The 22,985-nt window shown below is 46.2% G+C and overlaps 1 protein-coding gene across 17 annotated transcripts in view; it reads right to left on the bottom strand.

The window, feature by feature from the left end:
* AKAP13 (A-kinase anchoring protein 13) overlaps positions 1–22,985 on the bottom strand; it is a 324,467-nt gene that overhangs the window by 128,596 nt on the left and 172,886 nt on the right. For all 17 annotated transcript variants that reach the window (XM_024982287.2, XM_059879258.1, XM_059879260.1 and 14 more), the window contains 2 exons: positions 17,851–20,863; positions 13,914–14,047 (listed from right to left, as the gene is read on the bottom strand). In XM_024982287.2, the coding sequence (XP_024838055.2) occupies positions 13,914–14,047; positions 17,851–20,863 (3,147 nt within the window). The remainder of the gene's footprint in view (positions 1–13,913; positions 14,048–17,850; positions 20,864–22,985) is intronic.

The following is a 22,985-nucleotide window of genomic DNA, read 5'->3' as shown; positions in this document are numbered from 1 at the left end:
GCTTTACCTCCAGCGATCTGAAAACTCTGCCATTTCTAAAAGACTGCTGTGCCCAAGCTTCCAGAGTGGAGAAGCTACCATCTAATTGTAGAGTGGTCTTCATTCCTGGGCAGGTGGTATGAGGAGCTGCAAGCCACAATTCTAAGGAATGGATGTTGAGGACACAATTCTAAGGGATGGATGCTAAAGGCACGTTAGGAGGCTTCACAGATTCCTCTCTCGCTGCCAGAGTCGAGTTGTCTCAGCTCTGCTATGCCCTGTGGTCATCAGCGCATATACACATTTGGGAACAGGGGGTAGGAGGAGTTATATCTCTTTAAAAGGCCATCTTGTAAAAATGACAAGCATTTGTCACATGTCTTAATTAGCCTTTATTAAAAAGAAGTTCCCAAAGAAATACTTGTTTGGTGAAAATGGATGCCGATATTTATAAAGTCCTATCTATTACGTTAAAGGTGGCCCAGCAGTGCCTCTACTGAGCAATGGTTATTGAGATTTCCTCTGAGGACCAGTTTCTATCTAAAAGTTAAAAATCTTGCTTTAAAAAATATTTTGACAATTCCCACTTTTTCCTCAGCTAAATTAGTGCAATTATCATCCTCCATTAAGCTAACTGGTTAGGTGATAAAATCCTTTTCACAAGGATCGGCCAGCCCTTCTTTTTTTAATATCTCATCTTATAATCTCCTCTACCCTGGGGTGATGAATTACAAGAACGTTCATGAACAACTGCTAGAAGGACTAGACAACCCGGGTCTTTTCACAGCTGTTACCATTTCATGCCTTGGACAGTTGCAGATGCTGAAGAGAGACTCAGGCTGCATTATCCTTCTGCTTCCTCAGCCCCCACATTAAAGCTCTCCTTCATCTTCCCTTTCCTTTTTGCCACCTCCCTCTTTCCTGCTCCCCGCTAGCACTAACTAGCTTGAGGGAGGAAGGATCAAGGCAACTTTTCACATCAATCACTTTCAGGGCACCTTCATGCTTGCCCACCAATAACAGGTGGTAACCCACGGGGACATTAAGTTTCAAAGAACAGTAAGACTGATTCAAAGATTATCGTGTTGAAAGGGCGTGCATTATCTTGCTTTTACTAAACAGCCATGCCATGAGATAGACGTGTGGCAATAAAGGCAAAAATTCCCCATCGGGAAGTAAAGATGAGAAAACTTAGCACTGTTAGGCACTGAGGAGGTTTCCACACCCGGCCCCGACCCCGCCAAGGACAGCTCAAACAGCAGCTTCCAGTATGACACCAAAACTGAAGCGAATAGGTAGAGAAACACGGAAACGGTGACAAGGAGCGGCAGGTGTCCGTCATCGGCATCAGCACTTCTCAGGAACCTGCCCTGGCTTCACCGAGCCTGGGGGCCTACGCGGGTGGAGTGCACCAGTGACGAGCTTTCTTTCAAGGCCTGTAGGACACGTTCTTTGGACTTAAAAAGCAAAACAAACCTCAGAGTACAGTCCACACTATATGGCAACCATGAAAGAGTGATTTCTGCTCAGCCTGTATGCTGGGTTCTGCTGCAAGAGCAAATGCATTAAAGTCCCAGGTCAAGAAAGCCTGCCCTGCAACCCTCTTCCTGAGCCAAGGAGGAAAGAACAGTCTCAGGCAAGGAGAAAAACAATTCAATGAGCTTGATGTGAGGCAGACACAGCACTAATGAGGGAGCAGGGCCAGAGCTCTATTTTCTTCCTCTGGATCATCTCATTAGGGAAGTCTAATGACTCCTAGGAAGGAACGCAGCCCATCGCGTTGTTGGACGATGGTGCTGGAGACAGGAACTGTTCCCTGGCAAAACACCGACAACACGAGCATCACTTTCTGGAACTGGAATGAAAAGACCGGCTCTTTATTTTAAGACCAGCAAGGCTGTCAACAGGGGAAAAATCCCCATGTGAATCATTTCGGCAGAACTCCACTGAACGGCTGATGGTATCATGGCACCAAAGCAAACTGCAGGGACACGGGTATAAAAAGGCCTCGACGAAAGACGGCTCCTTCTCTAAGCTCCCTGGCCTCAGGGGCCAACTAGTGGCTCATTCCTTTGCCTCTCCCAACACGGCTTCTTGAGGGGTGGGATGTCCTACTCATCTGACCATCACAGCACCCCCAGCTTCTATTACAGAGCTCAACACACAGAACAGGAGGTGTTCGCCAATGGAAGGCTTGCTTTAGTTTTGGAAATGCACAAGTTAAGTCAGGCCTGTAGGAAGGGAACACATCCCCATAGTCTCATTTACCACTGGAATCTTCCGTTATATATGTTTAAAAGGAAGGAACTCAGGCATGGATACACACACGTTCTCCCCACGCGGCCCCCACTGAGAAGTCAAGCTGTGGCCTTTCCACCAGCCCTGGCCTCACAGGGGTGGAACGAGAGAAGAATCTCCCACGTCTCCTGGAATGAATGTCCTGCTGCCCAGAGGGGCGGTCACACGCGACAAGGTTCTGGTGCGACCTCAAGAAGCCAGGGGCAGAGGTGGTGATCTGGCTCTTCTCACCCATGCCACTAGCCTGGCATGGGGGGCGGGTGGGGGAGGCCTGATGCCAAACCCTTGTCCCAGGACCTCTAGACCCCACCGCCTATAAGGTGCTCGGCTTGTAGATGATTCAATGGGGAAATGAATGTGAGAATTTGACACAAATGAATTTACTTACAAAGCAGAAGGAGACTCACAGACTTCGGAAACAAACTTATGGTTGCTGAGGGCAGAGAGGGGAAGAAAGGATAGTTAGGGACTCTGGAAGGTCATGTACACACAGCTGTATTTAAAACGGGTAACCAACAAGGGATCTACCATACAGCACAGGGAACTCTGCTCAGTGTTACGCGGCAGGCTGGATGGGAGGGAGTTTGGGGGAGGATGGATACATGTATATGTATGGCTGAGTCCTGTTCCCTGTTTACCTGAAAATATCACAACATTGTAAAATCGGCTATACCCCAATACAAAATAAAAGACTGGGTTAAAAAAAAAAAGAATTTGAGGTGGCAAAGTAAGGAGGAAGGCTGGCAAAGAAATAAACTGATGTCAGAAATGAAAAAGCCCACAAGCCCATTTCCAGAAATTATTATTTTCATAGAAACAGAAAGATGAAGGGCGCTGCAAGGGAGATCCTCCCTTTGTGCTCTCCCCAGGGTGTCAGGGGCGACTCCTGAGTGGAGGACTCGGCACTAACAGGGGAGCCCAAGGCCCTTCCCCATCTCACACCATTCGTCCACCAGGACACAGCCAGGAAACAAACACTGTGAGACCCACGTGGAGTCCTGACCAGCTCACACGTGCTTGTTTAGATCCAAAGATCCCCCGCCTCGGTAGATGATGATCTGCATGAAACCACAGGGAAGGCAACACGGGACAAGCATGCATCAAAATCAAGATGCCACGCTCCGGAGAGGGGAAGGCCACAGGGGTGCAACCCGCACACCTGTCCAGACGGCCCGGTACTGTGATTTCAGCACCAGGCCCCAGCCCGGGCCTCCAAGAATCCACACGAGCTGGCAACCTGCTGAAGGCAGAGCTGCAGAGCCCCCCAGGCAGCAGATGACCCCAGCACAGGAAGCAGCGTGCAGATTCAGCTATGCCCATCCTGCGACTTCTCTCTATGTATGGGGATGGCACAAGGGCTCCATGAAACAGAAGAGGGCCACTGTCCACGAGAGCTGGTCCTATTTAAGGACTGCCCCAGCAGAGGGAGCCAGGCCTGGAGAGGCTGGCAGGGTGCCTCAGCTTAGCGTGGGACTTAAAGGAGACGAGGTGGTCTCGCCGGTAGAGGTGGGCAGGAAGTGAGAGGCCAGGCTCCAGGGTTTGGGGCAAACAAAGGCAAGCCCTTTGAGCATGGAGCACTCTGGGCTCCAGTCACTTCCTTGCAAACTACAGGGTAGAGACTGCGTGACAGAGGCCACTGTGCCGCCCTACACTAAGATTCTATAAGGAGAGCAACATGTGCTAGAAGATCTGGGGTTCCTGTAATGGCAGAATCCCAATGCAAAGAGCAAAGCCCTTTAAATGCCCCCACTACACATCTTATGATCCCATGCTTGCTATTTCTGCAAACCAACCAAAGGGGTGGTGAGGTATCTCTAAATTCAGCCCATTTTTCTACTGGACTAGCTTTCTTCATGGAGAAGGCAATGGCACCCCACTCCAGTACTCTTGCCTGGAAAATCCCATGGACGGAGGAGCCTGGTAGGCTGCAGTCCATGAGGTCGCTAAGAGTCGGACATGACTGAGCAACTTCACTTTCACTTTTATGCACTGGAAAAGGAAATGGCAACCCACTCCGGTGTTCTTGCCTGAAGAATCCCAGGGACAGGGGAGCCTGGCGCGCTGCCATCTATGGCGTTGCACAGAGTTGGACACAACTGATGCAACTTAGCAGCAGCAGCAGCAGCTTTCTTCAAGGAGACTGCAATCAAGAAGAGTAAATCCTGCCCGTCAGCCACTTTGTAGCTTTTCTGGTTATCAGAATGACTCTCAGTATCACTTTGCAGTGTTCAACTAACCCTTATTTTATTTCAGGAGTCCCAAAGCACAAGAGTAGTGATGCCGGCAATTCGGATCTACCAAAGGTATAAAGTGCTCTAAATGAAAAGGTGAAGAAAAAAAAAGTGAAAGTCGCTCAGTTGTGTCCGACTCTTTTCGATCCCATGGACTATACCGTCCATGGAATTCTCCTAGCCAGAATACTGGAGTGAGTAGCTGTTTCCTTCTCCAGGGGATCTTCCCAACCCAGGGATCAAACAGGTTTCCCGCATTGCAGGTGGATTCTTTAGCAGCTGAACCACAAGGGAAGCCCGGAAAGGTGAAAGTTTCAGACTTAATAACGGGTGAAGAAAAAAAAAACAAACAACAAACCATATGCTGAAGTTGCTAAGATCTATGGTTAAGAATCAATCTTCTGAGAAACTGTGAAGCAGGAACAAGGAAAAAGTGCTAGTTTTGCTGTCTCATCTCAAATTACAAGAATTACAGGCATAGTGCAATGGTAAGCGCTCAGTTAAGATGGAGAAGACATTAAATCTGTACAATAAGGTATTTTGAGAGAAAGATCACATTCATGTAACTTTTATTACTGTATATTGTTATAACCATGACATTTTATTATTGCTGTTGTTCATCTCTTACTGTACCTGATAAAGTAAACCTTATCACACGTGTGTACAAGAAACACAGGGTATAGGATTTGGCACTATCCCAAGGTCCAACAGTTTGGCCACCTGATGCTAAGAGCCGACTCACTGGAAAAGACCTTGATGCTGGGAAAGACTGAGGGCAGGAAGTGAATGGGGGCAGCAGTGGATGAGATGGTTGGATGGCATCACTGACTCAATGGACATGAGTCTGAGCAAATTCCGGGAGACAGTGAAGGACAGGGAAGCCTGGCACGCTGCAGTCCATAGGGTCGCAAAGAGTCAGACATGACTGAGCGAACAAAACAAGGTTCCAGGTGTCCAAACGGGTCTGGTAACATACACTCCACGGATAAGGAGGAACTACTGTTTATCTCTCGTAAGTGAAAGCTCCAAGTCAAATTTAGACATTCAAATATTTTCCACAATGTCCACTTTGGGAAGCTATATACTGATTCTAATTATTCCTATCATAAGTAGTTCAAACAGTTCCAGAAATCTTCTAACTATCTCAATAGAAATCTAGGAACCAAAGACAAAAAATCTATTGCATTCTTACATTAATACTACAGTCCGACTCCAAGCTCCAACCCCAGAATGATTAGGTTTTCAAAACTCTTAAATATGTATCAGGTCTGATGACTCAGAACAGAATGCCAACTGCTACACAGACAAGGAAGACCAACGTAATAAACATCTGGCTTAGCTGGACTTCTTATTAAGGCTTGAACTGAAGACATTTTAAATGTGTTCGTAATAGTATTTTCTGTTCTGAACTTTATGGAAAGTATTTTCACCATCAACTAAAGACTACACGTGCGGTGCGGACTTAAGACCATGTTACAATTCTCTGGGTCCTTAGGCCAAGATGAGGGCATGCAGGATTCTCAGAACGGCAGAAGAGTGGCTATATCACTGCATGAAAGAGGCAAAGAATGGAAATGCTTAAACAGAGAGACTACTCTTTTTAATTCCTACATGGTTCTCACACTACTGAATACTTCCATTCTTTATACACGCATGTGTGCTAAGTTGCTTCAGCTGCATCTGACTCTCTGCGAACCTGTGGACTGCAGCCCCCCAGGCTCCTCTGTCCATGGGATTCTCCAGGCAAGAACACTGGAGTGGGCTGCCATGCCCTCCTCCAGGGGCTCTTCCTGACCTGGGGGTCACTGAACCCACATCTCACCAACACTGCCTGTGACTCTCTCCCCCGACTCCTGTACTTCTTTTGGTAAATGCTACTTTTCAGTTTCCTAAATGGAAACTGGGGCATTTCTGGCAATTCTGAGATCTCCCACAGGGCCAAGCACACTGTGAAAGCAATAAAGAGTATCAAGCTGGGGAGCACATCACAAGTCCCCTGAACCCATCCCTACTTTGTAGTGAATATTTCGACCACAAGTGTTACAAAAAGGTTTTACTAAGGAAACATCACTACATCCAGACTTCTGTGAACTCCTCCTACAGCACCTGAAGGCACCTTACGGCACATCTCACGTACAGTGACCAGAGTGTGCGTGCCCGTGCATGCCTGCTGTATTAACTGGACCGGGGGCAGGGACAATATCTAACCTCTTTTTACTTCCCTACATATTCGATGCAACTCCTTGAGAGGGAAAGGCACATTCACTTAAGGCTTACTAAATGAATAAGTAAATTGAAATTAAAGCCACAGGCCCCATCACAAAGTTGAGCAGCCAAAGAGGACCAAGATACGAGCAATGAGTACCTCTGAACCCTTTCCTGGCTAGAGCAGGCCACCCCACACACAGTGTGCACCTTTTATTTTTATGGAGGCCAACCAGCGAGGCCTCTTCTTAAAACACACAATCAAAATCTCAGCTGAGAATATAACTGCCCCAATTATGCACATTATCAACAGGGACCTAAGCCTTCTTCACAGACCAAATAGTCACTTAAAAGTGTATGGCCATATACACTGGTATACTACTCAGCGTAACAAGGAATGAGTTTTTGCCGGTTGCAATAATGTACAGGAACTTGGAGGGAATTACGTTAAGTGAAGCTAAGTCCAACAGAGAAAAACACATACTACATGGTATCGTTTACATGTGGAATCGACAGGACAAGGAGATAAAGAGGTGCAGACTGCTACGTGTAAGATACGTTATATGGGCATACTGCACAGCACAGGGAGCACACCTGGTGTTTTTAATAATTCTAAATGGAACACAAACCTTTACAAATTGTGAATCACTGCTAAGCAGCTAAAATGAAGCACTGTACACCAACTGTACCTCAGTTTTTTAGAAAAGGGAAAACTTATGCTATTTTGCTTTAAATTAAATCATTAAATTATATTCTTACATATATTATCTACAGATATTAAATTATATTCTTACAGATCATTAAATTATACTCTTCATATGTGTGTGACTGAGCACACACATATGAACTTACAAATATTACCTACAGATACTTTTACACTAAGGCTGCAGGTTTTTCCACTTGTGGCTTTATGATCTGGGGTTCTTCAAGGCACTTCTTTTTGGCAACTATCTTCTTTAGAATAATATGTTGTCGTTGTTTAGTTTCTAAGTTGTGTCCGACTTGGCAACCCCATGGACTGCAGCGAGCCAGGCTCTTCTGTTCTCTTCTATCTCCCAGAGTTTGCTCAAATACTTGCACAAATTTCTTGTTAAGTCCATGTCAGAAGAAACATCCAGAGTATCTCTAAAAATTCTATAAGAAAAAGCTGAGGAGTAAGTTTCCCTGTGACTAAAGGTAGCTCTAGATTTGGACCCCAGAAAAGATAACTGGCAATTGAGGCACAGGGACGGGGGTGCCAGTTCTCTTAAACATCAAATATACGTAGAGGAGACTTATTGGCGAGGCCACTTTGCTTTTTCCTGGGTGACACTCCACAAAATTCTGTATGTAAATATGATAGCACAGACATTTTCAAAAGCCTCTTTTTAAAAACTGGAAACTGTCAAATAACAGGGTAGGCTGTGTGAGCCCTCCTGTGTTATCAGTGCTATGACCTGTCCAGTCAGTTACCAAATAGTCTGAGAGCTGCCGTAGCTCAGCATAAAGGCTGTGAAAAGCCACACTCGAAAAAACAAACCCCTTTTTAGAGGCTCCTGGCCTAGGTATGGAAATGCAAGCTCGCCCCCTTGAGACAAGAGGAAGAAAACACGGAAAATAATCAAAGCACAGGGAGAATTCAAAAAGATTTAAAATAGTCTAACACTGCCCTTACCAAAACCATGAAGAAACAAATATTAACACTGTTGTAAAAATAATTAACGAAAATTAAGCTAATTTAATGTTTGGCCATGTAGTTGTTTTTTTCTTTTTTACAGGGAGTGGTTCTGATTGCGGGATGTGTTAAATGAAGACTAGACTTTCCCCGTAACCTAACACTCAACATACGGGCTTTTATAGTTGGGCTTGAATGTATTTCTTCTTGAGTGTTTGGCTGCCAGGACCATCGGCATCCTGACAAGACACTCTGGCTCGCTGAATTAACTCTTCCATATGGCTAACAAGCTTTTGCAATGATCATTTGGAAAAGGAATTATAGAAATAACCTCAATGAACAGACAGTCCTTCCTCATTAACCTGGCCATACACTGAACAGATCACAGGAGACACGGAGTACACTGGTTTGGAGCACTAGGGCAGGCAAGCAGGAGTCAGAACGCCTTCCTGGCCTCTGTGCAGCACATCCCCAAGGTGAACGGTCCCAGGGGCTTTCTGTTCTGGACTCAATATTCAGAGTCATCTCTGCACAGCATTCTTTAGGAAATAAATAGCAGGTCAGGAAAATCTTATTTATTCAGCAAAAGCAAACTCTTTGGACAAATACCATCTTGATGGTATTTAGCTACAGGTGAACAAATTATAAGAAGAACACGAGACTTCTTTTAAAGCAAATAAAAGTAGGTGCTAAAGTAGCCAAAGAATTGATGCTTTTGAACTGTGGTATTGGAGAAGACTCTTGAGAGTCCCTTGGACTGCAAGGAGATCCAACCAGTCCATTCTGAAGGAGATCAGCCCTGGGATTTCTTTGGAGGGAATGATGCTGAAGCTGAAACTCCAGTACTTTGGCACCTCATGCGAAGAGCTGACTCATTGGAAAAGACTGATGCTGGGAGAGATTGGGGGCAGGGAGAAGGGGACGACAGAGGATGAGATGGCTGGATGGCATCACTGACTTGATGGATGTGAGTCTGAGTGAACTCCAGGAGTTGGTGATGGACAGGGAGGCCTGGCGTGCTGCGATTCATGGGGTTGCAAAGAGCTGGACATGACTGAGTGACTGATCTGATCTGAACTGAAAGTAGTCAAAGGAATTTCTCCGACTATCATTGAAAGCATGGGACTATGACGCAACTGTTTCAGAATCTTCATGTGTGTATCCATCATTCAGGGCTGTTTGTTTAAAACATGAAAAATCAAAGTGAGCTGAACTGCCCAGATGTATATCCTCAGGAGGAGTTTTCTGAAAACCACAGTGTAACAGAAACATTACCCATACAGAAACGAGTTTCAGTCTATCGTACAGAGTTAACTAGCTGTGAAATGAGGCTAGTTGCTTAACTTTCCAGGAACCATTTCTTTCCTTCATATTTCAGATAATCTTTCAGGTCCATTCAAATTTCTAAAGGTCCATTCAAATTTCTAAAGATCTCAGAACTAAAACCAGCACCCTGTCTCCCAACTTAAATTAATGCTAGCTGCTACTCCTGAAGCTTTTATAACAATGTTCAAGAAGCAGAATCTGCAGTTTGATTGCTTTAGGAACCACTGTAAGTCACTGGTTACTTCAGTGAGTAAAAAGGATACTGGAATATGAAGTTATGAAACTAATTAATAATAAGAATGCTAAGCTGTACTTACTGCATGTTGAGCTCCATGTACTTGATAGATATTAACTCACCAGGGGAAAAAAGGACAACAAAAGGTAATCTAGAAGAACTGAACTGAAACTGTAACTAGTATTAAAGCTTTGGCAATACGTAGGGACAAACCATGAATATAAAATGGTGATAAAATGACTACTGGGAATGGACCACTCTGCGTGTAAAACCGGGCCTCTGGAATTGTGAACTACTTTTGATTCAACGGGGAAGTATCTGTCAGGACCATGTATCACGTGCTGAGAAACCTGAAGCATTGAATACACATGTGCTTTCTCTGCGGACACACAAGCACTAGTCTTGACACTGCCCGATTCCTTTATGCATCCTTTATTCCTTACGCAAAGGTTCCAGGTTTTCAAGACAGTAGCAAAGCATTAAGACACACAGATTTTTTCCTGTTTTACATTTGGAAGAGGTTGATTCAGAGAAACAATGAGTCATTGAGGCAATGACTGGTTTATTCCCAAGGGCAATACACAGACTGGGCATGTGTCTGAAAGACCAAATTAAATAATCCTAAACAAGTGCCACTCCGCCCTCGACTACCATCACAATCTCAGACTGCAAGCCCAGGCTCCAGAAGGTTAAGGCCAGAAGACAAACAGGACAAGGAAGTCGAGATACCAAGTCAAAAGACATACTTGGGAGAGACATGAAACTCTCTACTTCCTCTGTGCGGTTTAGTAACAAGCTCCCCCACAGGCTGAGACCACTCAGAAGAGAAAAAATTCTACTTGCTTTCTCTTTCTTCTCATCCACTGAGGCACACATATTCTAAAGGCAGGGGCGGACAGATTACCACCATCCATTTTTGTACAGCACATTGGAAAAAAAAAAAAACACCAAAGAGCAGATTTTTACATTTTTTAGTGACGAAAGAAAACATTCAAAAAAGAGTATTTCATGACATGAAATCATTTCACAATATGACATGATTTTACAATATGAAATGATTTCACAATATGAAATTCAAATTTCAAAGAAAAGAAAAAAATTTAAAAAAGAAATGCAAATTTCTATGAAGCTTTTATCGGAACTGTCAGTAAAAGGCTTGTTTACAGGCAGCCTCTGGCTGCTTTCACATGCAACACCAAAGGCGATTAGCTGTTACAGAAACTGTACCTCCCACAAACTCTGATGTATTTATTCTCTGTCCTTTGTAAGTGTTCACAAACTTCCCTCCAGGCAAAAAACATGCAGAGAGTCAGATGGGGAAAAAAGGAGAAAATGCGACATGTGAAGAAGATGCAAAATGTGTGTCCACGCTTCCTGCTTTCGATCCACAGCAAGGGAGGGCAGGTCAGAGGTCAGATTTCACGACACTGTAAGAAGGCTGTGAGCACTAGACCTGAAGATCCTCATGAACTAAAAATCCCATTAAAGTATGCTTTCTCTAACTACATGGAGCGCAGGCAGACACAAAGCAAAGATACCCCAGCAACAGCAGACAAATTACATGGTTCTCGAATCCTGAGGCTCCTTAGGATAAGGAGCCTGGGCTAAGAGTTGGGGAGGAAAGCACCCCACTGGGCAGATTCTAGGTTAGAACCAAACTAGAAGCTCCCATTCTAGCAGGCCCTGACCTTAAGCTAGCCAAGGGACTATTTGGGGGTCTACTTCTTCTATCTGTAAAATGACGCCTGATGACCAACCAGAGGAGTGTCCTCTCTCTCAACTTCTAAAACTGGAGGGAAAATGAGAAGAGGAAAAGAGACGAGGAAAGGAGCAACTTTCAGTCAGTCAGACAGAGGAGAACTATCCAGTGACAGCCCTTATATCTGGAGTCTAAAACAAAATGATACAAATGAACTTACTTACAAAACAGAAACAGACTCACAGACTTCGAGAAGGCACTTACTGTTATCAGGGGGAAGGATGGGAGGAAGGGATAGTCAGGCAGCTGGGGATGGACATGTACACACTGCTGTACTTAAAATGGATAACCAACAAGGACCTGCTGTCTAGCACACGGAACTCTGCTCAACGTTATGTGGCAGCCTGGATGGGAGGGGAGTTTAGGGGAGATGGATTCATTTGTGTGTACAGCTGAGTCCCTTCAATGGTCACCCGAAACTATCACAACACTGTCTGTTTATCAGCTATACCCCCAATACAAAACAAACAAAAACTCAAAACAGAGTTTTGCTCTCTTCTTTGTAATGGTTAAGATACAGTCAGGACAGAGCTATCCTCACAGGAAAGCAAAGGGTCTGTGGCCAGCCTCAGGCTGTACACAGGACACTAATCACAGGACTTCACATGGAGGACGAAGAAGCAGAGGTATTTGAATTCAAGGATGTGAGTTTGTTCCTTCCCTTTTTCAGGGGCTTCTGGAAACAAAGACACATGTTACCCATGCAGGGCGTGTTCTCTTTTCTTTCCCCAGGGGCAAAAGCAACACTTGTCTGAATAATGCCTGCGGTACAAGTAGCCACCCAGGCATTAGTCATGAATATTATCGGTAATAAGGGGTGGGTGAGAACAGCCAGCACCTCCCTACCACTGCACTCCAACAAAATGAAGCTTGTTTATCCCAATCCATACACTTGAAACAGTTTGGAAGGGTACCGTTCTGTTTAGCTAACTGGGGTAATTCTATGAAAAATACTTAGCCCTCTGAAGAGCAAAAAAAAACACACCCTCAAGTCTAGACAAGGATGGCTGATTTTCTGATGGGCAATGTGATTTACTCCAGTATCTTGATTTTCCAGCCAAAGATGTGTGCTGGTTTTTTTTGTTTGCTTTTGTTGCTTTTTAAAAAAAGAAAGTCATGGCATCTAAAGCTTAGAGCACTAGCACTGTTCAACAAGTTCAAACAAGTTCTCTTGTTTTACAAGTTAACAGCTTCAAACAAGAACAATAATCAAGACTCTGAAAAAAAAATCATTTTTGAAAACTTACTGAATACTAAATATAGAATTACCACATGAGCCAACACAATAATTACTAAGCATATAAAAACATATGTCCATACAAATGGACAGTTCGTTAGCAGTTACTATTCACAACTATTCAGCCAAAAAGTAGAAACAATCCAAATATAGAAAAAAATATGGTACATCCATACAATGGGGTACTACTTGGCAATAAAAAGAAATTAAATACTGATCAATGTTACAGCACGGATGAACTTTGAAAGAATACACTAAGTGAAAGAAACCAGTTGCTGAAGGCCACATGTTCTGGAACTGCATTTGCATGATGTTCTGGAAGAGGCGAATCCTTGGAGACAGAAAGGAGGCTGGTGACTACTGACAGGCGGGCAGGGGTGAGCTGCTAGTGAGGATGGGGTTCTTTCTGGCGTGATGCCAATGTTATAAAGTTGAGCAGTGGGGACGGTTGTGCAACTCTGTAAATATGGTAAAAAACTACTGCACCGTGCACTTCACCTGAATGAGTGAACTGTACAGTTATGTGAATTATGTCTCAATAGTTGTTATGAAAATGTAATAAACCTTATTTTCTTTAATCATTAAAAATGACATACTTTCTATTTCCGTCAGTATTGGGTTTCAAATTAAAATATCATCTTCGCTATCAGTTTCTATATAAAGAAAGAAGAGTCAGGTTTAACAAGTGTCAGTAGATCCCTTTTTGTGGTAATTCCCATCTTGAGACATGTTAAACCTCATGACAAACTGGAAAGTCTTGTGCTCACAGGGAAAAAACCCTTTTCATTACAACCTCCCAGGGATCCCTGCAGGGATCTAAGACATCCATTCTAAAGCGACGCTGTGTAAAAGCCTCACTGCATCACGTCCACATTTGTAAAGGAGGGAATAAGGGAGAAGGGGAAAAATCCTACTGTGAATTTAAAAAATCCTCCCGACAATGCCACAGCAGAGCAGGCTAAACACATTTTGTGCTCGCACAGACTCACCGCCTGGGTCTTCGGGCCTGGTTTCACCTCCGGTGTAGAGGTTCTGTTTCCCAGAGCCACCTCTTCAGAAACTGAACTCTCCTGGGTGTTACTCAGAAAATCCACTTCATCTTCAGCTTTCGTGTCGGGCATTTCTAGGCAGAGCAAGGTGGTTACAAAGTGCATTTGAAAAATTGATTCCCTGGGCCTTTCTGTTTACACAACTTGCTCCAGGTTTCATGCATTTTGTTTGCCTTTTTTTTTTTTTGGCATTAAACAGCAAGTATTGTTTGGGAGCTGGTGTCATTTCTGGCTCTGTGCTGAGCCCTGATCACAGGGTTGTGTGGTTTTCTCCAGCCTCTGTGTGGGTTTGTAGCTAAGGGAAGATCTTGTTCAATGCCTACTGAACTTCCATTTTCACTATTAACTTTTCATGATGGTTCTGAGTGTGGTGCTTACTTGCACATGGAAAAGAAAACTCACAAGCTTTAAGGGAACCGATTAACAACTACAGCTAGTAGTCAGTCCATCTTATTATCATAGAGGCAAGACATACTTGCACACGGCAAGAAGAAAAGAGCCACTGAGAATGAAATACAGCCTTTGGGAAGAGTCTTTTAAAAACATACTACACACACTCATCCACCTAAAGTATCCTGAGTAAATTGGACTTTATCTTTTATTTCTTTCCAAACCAAAACACAATTACAAACCAGCAGGTCCTTTTCTTAAGAAAAAGTTCCTCATGTTTTCTTTAGACTGATGCTTAACAGACCATACGGTAGCGGTTTTGTTCCCTGACCACCATATGGCCAAGCTAATACAGGAAGGAAGTGACAGAATGATGCCTGAGACAAATTTAAGCTTTGACACTTTTTTTTTAAAGGGGACTCTGATGGCTGAACAGTCAAAATTCATCTTAATAATCCAAATACAACTATCATTTCGATTTCATCTTGAAAATCTTCTATGATTATTAATCTAGTGACACTACTACTCTGGCAGAGAAAAATGCTCCCTACAACAGAGGGCACAGAGGTTTCTTTCACCAAAGACTACATTATATAGTATAGTATATACTCAGTATATAATAATGAAGTATATTAAGACTATTCTAGGGCTGGGAGGTGGGAGAGAGGCTCAAGATGTAGGGGGCACATGTATACTCACAGTCGATTCAAATGGCAGAAACCAACATAATATTGCAATTATCCTCCAATTAAAAATAAATGTGAAAAATTATGGTAGTCTAATAGCACACTGTGACATGTATAAAGCTCTACTTTAGATTTAGGAAAGCTACATTACTATAAATGAATACTTGTGAGTCTCCTTTCTTTGCCCTTATTTTTAATTACATGATCTTACTAGCAATTAAAAAAAAAAAAAAGGCAAACGTTTTGTTGTCCGAAGAATGAAAATCTGTCTTCCATTTCATAATATGTGATTAAAGTTTAAAAAAAAAAATCTGACTAAGCAATCCCCTTAAATATTCCTTGATTAAAACATTTCTAAGTGAGTAAGACAAGGGTTTTTTTTTTTTTTGGAGGGGGTCGGGGGGCAGGTGTTGATTTTTATTTCATTTATTTGGAGATATGATTTCTCATAAATCCTTACTACCTGATGATAATATCCATCACCTGAAAATATGTATCTTGGCAAGCAGCACCCAGTCACAGCAGTAAACAGAGCTTACTGGGACTTGCAGGGTGCCGGCAGCCCCCACAGGACTGGCGGGGCTCCGTCATGCAATCCTAACTTCCCAAAGCACCGCAGGCAGTGCTGTTGATACGTACTGGGCCCCGACCTCTCGTTCAAATTGAAGGTATGTGATTCCCTCCTCTCGATTTCTATTTGGCTCTGCCGACGGCAGTATATAATAAAAACAGAGGCCAATGCTATGTGGGCCCTTCCAAACCAGCAGTTACACCGATGTCTGCCCACTTACAAAGCAGTAGGGTTAAATTCATAAGTGGAATGTAAACTTCCTAGAAAATACCCTTTGGTCTGAGATCACACTTGGGTGCTTTTTCTCTGGGGCAACACGACCAGGGACTTTCCCCAGTCCTGGCTATTTTCTGAAAAAAGCACCCCTTGCTTTATTACTGGCTACTTTTTCCTGTCCTTGGAGGCCATCAGCATGGAGCACACACACATGACTCCTCGAGGCATCAGAAGTACCTCTCTCACACACATCCACCCACTCCAAACCCACACTGTTAAAACTGGATTTCTGTCTCATTTCCCTTCCTACAGCCTTAAAATCTTAGATGCAATTCCATAGCATCCTTACTATATTTGTATACTACTAAAAATCAAAGTCTGAAACTCTTCTTGGTATCTGCCTTTTCTCATAAGGTACTCTGGACACAACCTTACTTAGTCTGTACTTACTTGGGTTAAATTCTGACTACTGAGCCGGAAAGAGAAATAATTCCAGCCCGTGTGGCCAAAGACGCAGCACCCAAATGAAAAGAACATAGCCGGGCATCAGCTTACAGCCACTCCCATTCTTCTGAAATGTCAACCTGCCAGGGCCCCCAAAATAGACCTGTTGTTGTGCCTTATTTAAAAAATTAGAGACCTTCTTATTTAAATCCTGAGACTGACAGTGATAGAAATTTATTCATGGCTAACAATCCAAGATATTAAGAAAACAAAAAGCCTGACGCCACCAAAACTACTACTATGGGTTTCTTAAATCCCTCAACTGGAAAAACAGATTATAAATGGTTAAAAACCCTTTATCAAGAGAAATGGCCACTGTGTTTAAAGGGCTTTTTCCAAAGCAACTTCTTGCCTTCTGTTCGTTCGTTTCTCTTCCTGCCCCACCCCCGCAACGCTTAACACACAGCTACAGTAAAGGGGTTTTTCAAAATTTAGAAGGAACTGCAAAAACAGTTGGATGATAAAAACAAAATAGGCTTCTTACCTATGAAAGTCTGGGGGTGAGCATGGAGATAGGTCCTCTATCTCTGGGAACAGGTGGTGGTCTCAAAGTGTGAACTCAACTGAACTTGAATGACGTCAAGAGTCAAAACTCAGTCCGACTTCAGTTTAAGCCTCAGCCTCAACCCCCAATAAGAAGTTCTATGCGGCTGGTCTCTTTCCACCGAGCACCAGTGGCTTCTCTTTGCTCTCTCTGGACATGGTCACCCACAGAGGGAACGGGGCTGCTGCCGTGTGAGCAATCTGCTCGCTGCAGCTGCTTCCCCGAGATAAGCAGACACAACGTCTGCCCTGTGACAGCAGCGCGGCAGACCAGGCTCGGGCGGAAATCCTGTGTCCGAGGCCCTGCGCGGCGCGGGGTCCCCAGTTCCCAGACGGCTGGCTGCCCAAGAGCCACCGGCAATGGAACAGGAGGCCTGCTCCTCGGGCAGGAAGAGTAGGGCGTTCCCGTCCCCCCAGCCTCCACCAATGACCTGATGCCACCATGTGGGATGCTGGGCCATCGGCGTAGAAAGATACTGCCAGCTGTTCTGAAACCACCCTGACTCTAAATGTGCTCAGGACACGGACCAGGATGGTGGGCAAAGAAAGGGACTTTCAGGTTTGTAAATAAAACACACTTTGTCGGCACTGTGTATCACAGTTCTCGAGAAAAAGGACTAAGACACATGACTCAAAACATCTGCTCCATCCCTTTATCATTTTGGAGCACCTGGGATCGCAGTACTGTTTTCCAGGTTAGGAAACTTGCAGCTGCTTCGGTGGGACGGACAGAGCATTTGTAGGTTCTGAGCTATCAAGCCAGGGCTCTGGAATACAGGAAGCAAAATCTGTCCCAGTCTGACATGACGTGTCTCTCTGGATGGTGTTGATTGGTAGCCTGGCAACCGACCCAGTGAACACACGGCCTCTAAACAGCAGTGACACTTGTATTTTTACCAGCACACCCCAGAGACTCTGAAGGGAATCTATCCCTCACACGGTTGCTTGTGTACTCTGTGTGGCTTACCTGTCTCTGGTGCAGGTCCTTGGACAGGCACAATAATCTCTGGCTCCTCGCTTCCAGCAAAGCACTGCTCAAGGCTCCCAGAGGCTTCTCTGCCACCACTGTCCACCGGCGGGGTCTCTGCAGGCTGCAGGGAGCTCGTCTCCCCGGCGGAAGCATGTGCTGTGGGCTCCGTCCCTGGGCCTGCCTTGGGAGGCCTGGGTGGTGACCCGTGCCCGAGAGCCCCCTCTGTCATCAGTGCTCCGGAGGCCTTGACTTGCTCTATGACGGAATCCACGATGCGGATGGCAGCCTCCTCGATGGAGTTGGCACCCTCGGGCCGATGCAGGGCTTTGGTGGAGACAGCGCAAGGCAGAGCGGGGGCACCCCTTGGCTCACCCGAGGGCCCCATCTCTGGGGGGCGCTCTCCGCCCGCAGCCTGCGGCGGGTCATGATGCGCCTTACTGTCCCCCTGGGCCTCCTGCAGGCCAACAGAGCCACAGTCTGCTCCCTCCAGCTTCTTCTCCCCACCCGGAGGCGCCACCAGCTCCAGGGGCGCGATGCCCTGGGGGTCAGTCATGCCTGCGGCTGGTGAAGCTCCAGGCAAACCCAGGATCATATTCTCCTCCTGGCAGGACGAGGTGTCTGGGGCGTTGTGAGATATATCCTTTGTCCCGGCCCCAAGGGCTTCTTGTAGACCACGGACCCGGGCACCGTCCAGCGCTGCATCTCCACTCACCTCACACCCGGCGCTCTTCCCTGGGCACGGGGTGTTTTCCACCTCAACATCCAGAGCCGAAGAAGCTGGACTGCAGTTCTGCGCCTCGGGCCCACCTGCTAACAGACTTGGCGGTGGAGCTGAGCTGCTCGGCTCTGCACCTGGGGCGTCCTGGCTGGAGTATGCAGCCAGACCGGCTCCTGGTGGCACCAGGCTCTGTGCAGCCCCACCTCCCGTTGGCCGGGAGGCTGCTGGGGCCACTTCCTTGTTGGGTTTAGCTTCTGCATGAAGACGGGCCAAGGGTGTGCCCAGGGAGTTGCTGGGCTGCGGCACTCTGTCCTCTGCCCCGGCCGTTGCGCCAGGCTCTTCGGGGACCCCCGGCGCCTCTGGCACAGGAGGCGGTGGTCTGCGTTCTTCCTGCGATGCTCCAGAGCAGAGAGCGCCATCCTCAGTGGTGGGACAGGTCCTGGCTTTACCCTCGCCTCCTGGGCCCTCAGGAACCACCTGAGTTTTTCCTCCTTCAGTCGCAGTGGCCTGACCCCCAGGAAGCAGGGCAGAGGCAGTGGCCCCCTCAACGGCCGGGGCTTCGGGGGCCACTGTGGGGGAGGGGAACTCCTGCTCCCCAGCGAGTCCTCCGGGACCAGTGTTCCCCATGCCAGGCGGGGGGTCTAGGGTCGCAAGGGGTGGGCCCAGGCCCGTTGTGCCGCCTTCTGGAGGCTGCTCCTCCGGACGTCTTGTGTCTCCGTCAGGCCCATCTCCACCACCTGTGTGTGGTTGGAGGGCTGCTCTTCCCTTTTCACTCTGGGAGGGGACAAGCGAGAGTGCGTCATCTTTGGTTACTGATTCACTGCCTGCCAGAGAGACAGTCCCGCCTGGTGTCACAGCCAGGCATGATGCCCCTTCTTTCTCAGCCGTGGGGGGAGCGGCCTGTGGGTGTGGAACCACCTCAGCCGGATCTGCTGACGATGTCTCCGCTTTCAGATCTTCTCCTTGGCTTTCTTTATCTGAAACTTGGAGAGGAGAAGCATCCACACGTTCTGGGGTGTCTAGGGTGCTCTGGGTGGAGCTGGCCTGTGGGCTGCTCGGGCAGCTGGCAGGGGGCAGGGGCCGTGTGCCAAGCTGTCCTGTGGTTGTGCTCTCAGGCTGGGGGGCTGTGTCGTCACAATGTTCTGCAAGCGACACCCCACCAGACGTCCCTGTGCTTGGCTGACACCCAGGGGCTGTGCCAAGTTTATCACCCCCAGCTGCGGAGCAGATGGGTGACTCGCTGTCTTGGCTGTGAACACCAGATGACTCCGCTTCTGATTTCGGGGTAGGTGTCACATCTTTGTGCAGCCCAGGCAAGGTTAAATCAAAGGGTGACCCTGATGCACACATGCTGGCTAAGGGAGTGTTGGGTCGGAGCCCTTCTGAAACCTCGTCGCCTGCAGCAGCTGGAATTAACTGAGGGTTCTGGGCTCCTGGAGTGTGAGCTCTCTCTGTATAGCTTTTAGAAGTTTCGGTTTCTGCAGTTTGGTCAGTGGCAGCTTTGCCATTACTAACTCCAAGGATCAACTCTGCAGGTTTGTTAGCCTTCAGGGAACGGGGGGTCCAGACGCGGTCTAGAATGCTGGCTCCATACACAGGCTCGTCTGTGACTTTTCCGTCAGAGTCTCCAGCAGTGCTGATACCGGAGTCCTCAAATTGTTTCTTCATTCTCTCTTCCACTTCAAGCATGCTCCCCACGATGGCAGCAATGGGGTGCATGAGACCATGTTCCCTTTCTCCCGTAGCCTGGGGGGCGCTGGCACCTGCTGGTGAAGCAACCACCAGCCTGCCTCCAGAGCAGGCCTGGGCCACGCCCCACTGCAGGACGCTGCCTGGGGGCCCCAGGTCGGTGGCCACTGCCGAAGACGTAGTTTCTTCATCTCTGACTCCACAGGACAGAAGGCCTTCTGGGTCCTCTCCTCTGCCATCAGGCACGCTCTGAATGCAGCTGTCGGGAGCAGATGCCGCCCCAGGGTCTGTGATAGGTGCTGGCCCCACCTCACCTCCTGTTCTCTCCACGCCTGTGCTCTTCTTCCTGCAGGAAGGGTCTGTATCCTCCTCCTTGGCCGCACCTGACAAATCACAGGAGCTCTCAGTCTGCCCCACGGAGCTCCCCCGGCAGTGCTGACAGCTCTCAGCAGCTTCAGGAGAGGCAAGCTGCTGGCTGGCTGTGCGCTCGGACTCTCGGGGAAGAAAGTGACCATCTGCATCCTGGTCACGGGGGGCACTTGAAGGCTCCTGTGCTGTCACCGCTGAGGGCATGAGACTGTCCATCTGCTTAAGGTTTGTTTTCTAGGAGGAAATAGAAGATGTTTTTTTTTAAAAAATTGACCATGAGAAAAAGATGTCACTGACATGGGAGACAAGTCACTAGCATTCTAGCCGTTCTAAAGTCACAGGATGAGCCAACCTAATAAATGCCAATAAACGCTCCCTCGGCTCTGACCTCAGTTTCCTCTGATAGCTGCATAACTGCCAGAATGATAAAGATGCCAAGAAAATACAATATGGCTATTTTCTACATTATTGACTTATTTTAGAAAGCAGATTAAAACTGAGCCTCAAAAAATCTTATTTTAAAAAAGCACAGAACTGATCTTCAAATGAGCAGCTGAAAAAGCTACCTTTTATAGGGCCTTTAGAGGGGCAGAGGCAGCTTCCTTCCTGCCTTGTATATACAAGTAAAAACAAATCCTGACCAGTCTGGTAAACTCTCTCTTCAATCACAAGGAACAGACAGATGCTCCCATGCCCTGAATTCTTACCTAGGAGTTACACAGCATCCTTCAATCTCCAAAACAGGCTCTGTTCAATCTAGGGTAACTATTTTAGTTATGGGGCTATAATAATTTCAAAAGAGTAGCATGATTCAATTCTTTCTTTCACTTTCTGATAAAGAGTTCCTCTGTTCCTCTACTACTGAATATTAAACAAATAACATATCAAACGAGCAATAGGGAATTTTTCATTATTCTCAGATGGCACTGTGCTTTGAGAATATTTTATAGGTCATCTCAAAAATAGGTCTTTGCAACTTGAGAAACAGATGCGACAAACTATGTGGGAATGGTTAGAACAATCGTGGCTAATAACCTGATACGGATCGCTATGCTGTCATATATTCCAAACGTTAACAGTGAAGACTACAGTGAAATCTGAAAAAGATATTTATAATGTTTTGGAAAATAAATAAAAGTTAATCTAAAGTTAAAATTATGTAAAAGCCACAAGCACATGTTAGACAAAGCTTAGGAAAAAAATGGAGAGAAACAAAATACGTCTGATCGTTAGAGTGGGTTTACCTCTGTATCTAAGTTTCAGGAACCCTTAGAATGACACTGTTTTTTGAGTTACATGGTTTTTTTTCCTTATTTATTTTTCGGCTGCACTGCACATCCTGATCACAGACTGAAGCCGGGCCACAGCCGAGAAAGCCTGAAATCCTGACCACTAAGCCACGAGGGAGCTCCCAGAACTATTTTTTGAAATGCCTGGTTCGCTCTTCACTCGTCATTCGCTCTGTTAGGATAATCTCTCGCACACACCGTGTGCCGCCGTCTCACTCCTCCGCCCACTCGGGCCCTGTGCCTCCAGTCCTCGATCATCACCTGCTCCTGTCTGCGCGCTGGGTCTCATGTGACAGTTCACATGTAGAGGTGTAAAACCCGTCAAGCTCACTCAGGTCCTTCTAATAAGACAGTACGAGAAAAACAGATTTGCACTGAACTCTGCCATGCTACGCTTCTTTAAGAGAACTCAAAATCGCTTGCTTCCTTCCTCCTGAGATGGTGACCAACTCCAAGGAATTCTGAAAATGGGTCATGGAATTTAACAAAGGGCGAACATGACAGAATGGGGATCTGGAGAAAAAAGTGGTATGGCCTGAGAAATTTTAGATGCTCCTAACACATGTATCTTCTCATAGCTCTAATTTCTCATGGTTTCCAGGAAACTATTTCCACATCTTGCGGGTAGCTGTGGCATCTGCAATCTGCTGTCTCTGAATGGACTACCATTCACCCAGTAGAAGAGCTCTACAGAAAACCTGAGTTTTCAGCCACCTCCAGAGAGGAAAATAAACTGACACCTGGTTTGGAATAAACACAACCCAGAGAGGCAGAGGCGAGTGCGTCTGCAACCCTGCCATGAAGTGTCCTGGCCCGCCCGTCTCTGAAATAAGGTCTGCTCCCAGAGAAGCTGACCCCAGGTGACCTTAAATGAAATTACTGCCAAGAGTTTTCCAAATCAAATCAACTCTGAAATAAAATGGGTGGAAAAATTATCTAAACTTAGCCTTTTAGATGTTACGGCCAAGAGAGATGTATCCACATGACGTGTATATTATCCATAATAAATGCCACCAGGGAGTCTGTAATGTTTTTATGTCTGGCAACAACTTTATCTTGAAGGCTTG

The sequence above is a fragment of the Bos taurus genome, chromosome 21 (assembly GCF_002263795.3).
Source record: "Bos taurus isolate L1 Dominette 01449 registration number 42190680 breed Hereford chromosome 21, ARS-UCD2.0, whole genome shotgun sequence".
NCBI classification, from domain to species: Eukaryota; Metazoa; Chordata; class Mammalia; order Artiodactyla; family Bovidae; genus Bos; species Bos taurus.
This window is presented reverse-complemented; position numbering and strand designations above follow the sequence as displayed.